Source organism: Penaeus japonicus, unplaced genomic scaffold, assembly GCF_977035675.1.
Source record: "Penaeus japonicus unplaced genomic scaffold, GWHDUDI00000001_assembly GWHDUDI00000013, whole genome shotgun sequence".
NCBI lineage: Eukaryota > Metazoa > Arthropoda > Malacostraca > Decapoda > Penaeidae > Penaeus > Penaeus japonicus.
Window position 1 is genome coordinate 29,519,263 of NW_028234415.1, and position 4,594 is coordinate 29,523,856.

The 4,594-nt window shown below is 39.1% G+C and overlaps 1 protein-coding gene across 2 annotated transcripts in view; it reads left to right on the top strand.

Annotated features, from left to right (window-relative positions):
- Nucleotides 1–210: 210 nt before the first annotated feature.
- Acsf3 (Acyl-CoA synthetase family member 3) overlaps nucleotides 211–4,594 on the top strand; it is a 17,928-nt gene continuing 13,544 nt past the window's right edge. The window contains exons 1-6 of one of the 2 annotated variants that reach the window (XM_043015426.2): nucleotides 211–350; nucleotides 1,409–1,635; nucleotides 1,875–2,005; nucleotides 2,414–2,541; nucleotides 2,719–2,911; nucleotides 3,891–4,047. In XM_043015426.2, the coding sequence (XP_042871360.1) occupies nucleotides 1,421–1,635; nucleotides 1,875–2,005; nucleotides 2,414–2,541; nucleotides 2,719–2,911; nucleotides 3,891–4,047 (824 nt within the window). In that variant the 5' untranslated portion in view covers nucleotides 211–350; nucleotides 1,409–1,420. Of the gene's footprint in view, nucleotides 351–628; nucleotides 751–1,408; nucleotides 1,636–1,874; nucleotides 2,006–2,413; nucleotides 2,542–2,718; nucleotides 2,912–3,890; nucleotides 4,048–4,594 lie in introns of those variants that run through there. The other variant, XM_043015427.2, reaches the window with a different exon arrangement.

A 4,594-nucleotide genomic window follows, 5' to 3' on the forward strand; every position in this document is an offset into this window, starting at 1 on the left:
GGCTGATAATACTTTTTCACTTTATTTGAAATTCTAATGAAAATTATATAATTATGCTGATTCAAAATGGGTGTTACTCTCACCCAATTATGCCTTTCGATAAATATTCTTCAGACATTAATATAAATTACAACCACCTTTTTTTTTTTGAAAAGGTAAAGCACAAAGAAATATCGGAGTAGTGTGCAAAATCCTAAAAGCACATTTTCTAAGAGAACGGTACACATCAAAACAACAAAAACCGGAACAGCGCACATGTAGGTGGCGATCAGCTGATGAAGTAAACAACGTCTCTTCCCTCAGCTTGTAGATAATGAGATAGTAAAACCCTAAGATATTTCTACCTGCTGGTGAGTAGATAAGGACTGTTTCTACCAGTTGATATAACATTGTATATAAATTTGCGGTGAGTATTATCATTTTTTTTTTCTAAACGGCTTTTCCGGGGGGTAATTATTATAATTTAGCTTTCTATCATTTTAATCAGTTAATACAGACGTAAAAATACAGAGAAGCATTAATATAATATAGACAGTCGTACAGATCAGATAGAAATTATATATATTACGTGTTTTTAGCATCTCCTTGCCTTAGGGCTCTGTTGCTAAGCTGCTTTCTACTCGGTAACTGCAAAGTTGAGTTGCTGATTGGTAATTATTTATAGAAGGACCAGGCCCTAGGTCATGTTTTTGAGCCATATACAAGGGCTTATCTGATTATCTTCTATGCAGAAATTAATTAGAACATGAGGTGAAGTAGTTACTTCTGATACATATTATCAAATGCAATGAAATGGCTTATTTACATGACATACAGTGTGTAGGAAGTTTGTTATTGTAGTTTCCCAAGTGTAGGTTTTACTCACTTTAAAGGTCATAACTATTCACTGTGGATTTCTTGTAGAGAGAAGCATACATGAACATGTAGCTGACTTCATGCAATTTCATCTATGATTGTTAAATTCTAGTTTTCTTAATGTGTGATTAAAGTTCTTATACCAAAATGAAACTATATAACAAGAGGGACAGATCCTATTATTTATTGCCTTTTGCAGTATGTGACAAACTTTTGACATGCAGTTTCAGTTGAATTGATATATATGAAAATGTTATTTGAGTTGCATGTCATAGTCTGAGATAGATTTTGAAAGTGAGAGGTATGAGAATGTCAGTTTCTTTTATAAATCAAGAAACCAGTGTGATTTATTTTTTGTGTGACATTTTTTTTTTCAGATGAATTTTTGGGAATATACACTGTCTGTTGACAAATGTTTCACCCAATATTTTTTGTGGAATATCAGTTTTAATATGATCAGAATTCAAATATTCTCATGTTATTAGAATATCTACCTATAAGTGAATGTCTGCTTGGATGTAATGTTTTAAGGTTCCTATCCCCCTCTTTCCAGAATGATCCAGCCATGTTACGAATAGCAGTAAGATCGCTCTGGCCCCCTTGGACATGTACAAAGTGTCCAAACCAATGGCAATATACAACAGACAAGTGGATCCACACTTCTAGGGTTGTACGATCTTCCGTGGTCCCAGTGTTCCGACGAGCTGAACAGCACCACGATAATGTAGCTTTAACTGACCAGCACGGTGAACATACCTATAGTCAGATTTATAGGTTCAGGTACAGTGACAGCACTTATTTTGTTCTTATGCTGATGGATATTAATTGGATTAACAGAAAGTGATTTTCCTCACAAAATTTGAGTCTGTCTTAAGCTATCATAATTGAGCCAGTGTTTTCAATGCAATTTATAAGAAATATGATGGCATTATTATATTTTTTTCTTTCCCTCATTTTTTCTCTTTTGAGTTTATATGCTAAAAAGTCTTTTCCTAAGTCCGTGCTTCCTTTTGCAACAGTGGTCACCTGGCTCGTCTAATGCAGGATGTCTTAGGAAAAGACAGAGTGCAAGAGAGAGTAGCTTTCCTCTGCCCCAATGATGTTTCCTATGTCATTGCTCAGTGGGGAACGTGGATGGCAGGTCACATTGGTATGTAGATGATTACTTTTCCTTTTTGTGGGAATAAGAGAAAGGGCTTCTTCTCTGTAATTGAAATTTGTTTCTTGATTTTTTTGTTGCAAAATTACAGTGTGTTGTATGAATTAGAATATAGTTTTTGTAGATACTAACAGTAAATTATGGTGCTCAATCAAACATTATTTTTATTATTCATAAATATATTATTTGATCAACAGTTTCACCATAAAGGACTGTTGACTGTGTATGTGTTCACATATGTGTCTATATGTCTCTGCAATTGCATCAAACTGTACATGAAACTAATTGGGCAAACTGAAATTTGTTTGTTGTTCTGCTTCAAAACATAAAGCCTAAAAGGATGAAATGACAATCCTAATGAGTTATCACTCTCTTTTTTCTCTCTGTCTTGCTCTACAGCTGTTCCTCTGTGCCCAAAACACCCAGCTCCACAGTTAGAATATGTTGTGAAGGACTGTCAGGCATCGGCCATTATTACAACATCTGATTTAGCACACAAGATCAAGCCAATTCTCTCAGGACAGCAGGTAAATTATGGTTAACTTGTATTGATAACTATTCTAAAACTATAACATCTTGTAAAAACTTCCTTGTGCATATTTATCATGTTATCAATTCCAATCAGATATCTTGCATGAACTCTCCTCATGCTGCCAAGCAGAGACACTTCTCCATAACACCGATCCTCCTTCTTCCTGTTGCAGGTTATAGTCTTAGAGGAGTATTTTTATAAGCAGTCCCCTGTTGATAAAGAAAATAAAGGCAGTGCAGATGAGAGCTCCGATTCCATATCAGCAGAGAGTTTGACAACGCAGTGGCATGGCCAGGACAACGAATTCTACTCCTTGAGTGATGCCATGATTCTGTACACAAGTGGTACCACAGGCCCCCCCAAAGGTGTGTGTGTGTGTGTGTGTGTGTGTGTGTGTGTGTGTGTGTGTGTGTGTGTGTGTGTGTGTGTGTGTGTGTGTGTGTGTGTGTGTGTGTGTGTGTGTGTGTGTGTGTGTGTGTGTGTGTGTGTGTGTGTGTGTGTGTGTGTGTGTGTGTGTGTGTGTGTGTGTGTGTGTGTGTGTGTGTGTGTGCATTTGCTGGTGGATGAACTGGTTTTTGAATATATTTTGACATAAGGGAGTAAGAGAAAGAGTAGGATTAAGAGTTATTTAGAGTAAGAGTAAGAGTAAGAGTAGGCCAATAGTAAGAGTAAGAGTAAGGGCAGGGGTAGAGGGGTAGGGGGGTAGGGTAAGGGTAAGGGTAAGGGGAAGGGGAAGGGGAAGGGGAAGGGGAAGGGGAAGGGCAGGGGAAGAGGGTTAGGGGGGAAGGGGAAGGGGAAGGGGAAGGGGAAGGGGAAGGGGAAGGGGAAGGGGAGCAAGAGGATTTGACAGGAAAACAATTGGAAAGTAAAGAAAGATACAAAGAAAGAGGAAGGGGAAGATAGAAAGGAATAGTAGGAATAGAAACAAGAATACAAACTGGGAAAGGAAATTAAAGATTAAAAGAACTTCATGCTCTTCACACATGCAAAATTTAAGGTATCACGGATTAGTTGTATTTTGAGATGTAAAGTGGATGGGCAGCAAATGTGATGCTACCTATTTATAGCAGATTAGATAAAATATGCAGGGTTGCACTGGACACTATAAAATACTTTCTATTGTTCTGGAGAAAATTAAATGATAGGAAGAGAGGGGAACATAGGGGTGGAAAAAAGGCTTTATCAAATCTGTAAAACTACACAAAGATTTTAATGCTTTATGGTGATAAGAAAATGACTAATTATTTTATATGAAGTTGTATGAAAATTACGACTTGAATTTCTTGTCTGTAAAGCTAGTATTACAAAAATACCACTCCAACTGACATCAGTCTTTAATTGCAGGTGTTGTTTTGAGTCACAAGAATGTAGCTTCACAGACAAGTTGCATGATCCAAGCATGGAGGTGGACTTCAAGTGATTCCATTTTACATTGCTTGCCACTCCATCATACCCATGGCATTGTTAATGCTCTTTTATGCCCACTCCATGTTGGTGCCAGGTAATTGTGCCTTTGTCTTTTAATCACTCAGCTGTAGGTCTTCATTACATTTGTGTGGTTAAGATGTATAGTTATAATTTTACATTTTTTTTTAGTACTTTAGATCTGTTGCACACATTTCAAATAAAAACTAGATTTTTAATGGATGCAAAAACAGCATTACTGATTTATATTCCTTTCTCCCCCTCCCCCTCCCCCTCCCCCTCCCTCTCCCTCTCCCTCTCCCTCTCCCTCTCCCTCTCCCTCTCCCTCTCCCTCCCTCTCCCTCTCCCTCTCCCTCTCCCTCTCCCTCTCCCTCTCCCTCCCTCTCCCTCTCCCTCTCCCTCTCCCTCTCCCTCTCCCTCTCCCTCTCCCTCTCCCTCTCCCTCCTCCTCTCCCTCTCCTTCCCTCTCCTCTCTCCCTCTCCTTCTCCCTCTCCCTTCTCCCTCTCCTTCTCCCTCTCCTCTTCCGTCCCCTCTCCCTCTCCCTCTCCCTCTCCCTCTCCCTCTCCCTCTCCCTCTCCCTCTCCCTCTCCCTCTCCCTCTCCCTCTCCCTCTCCCTGTACTAC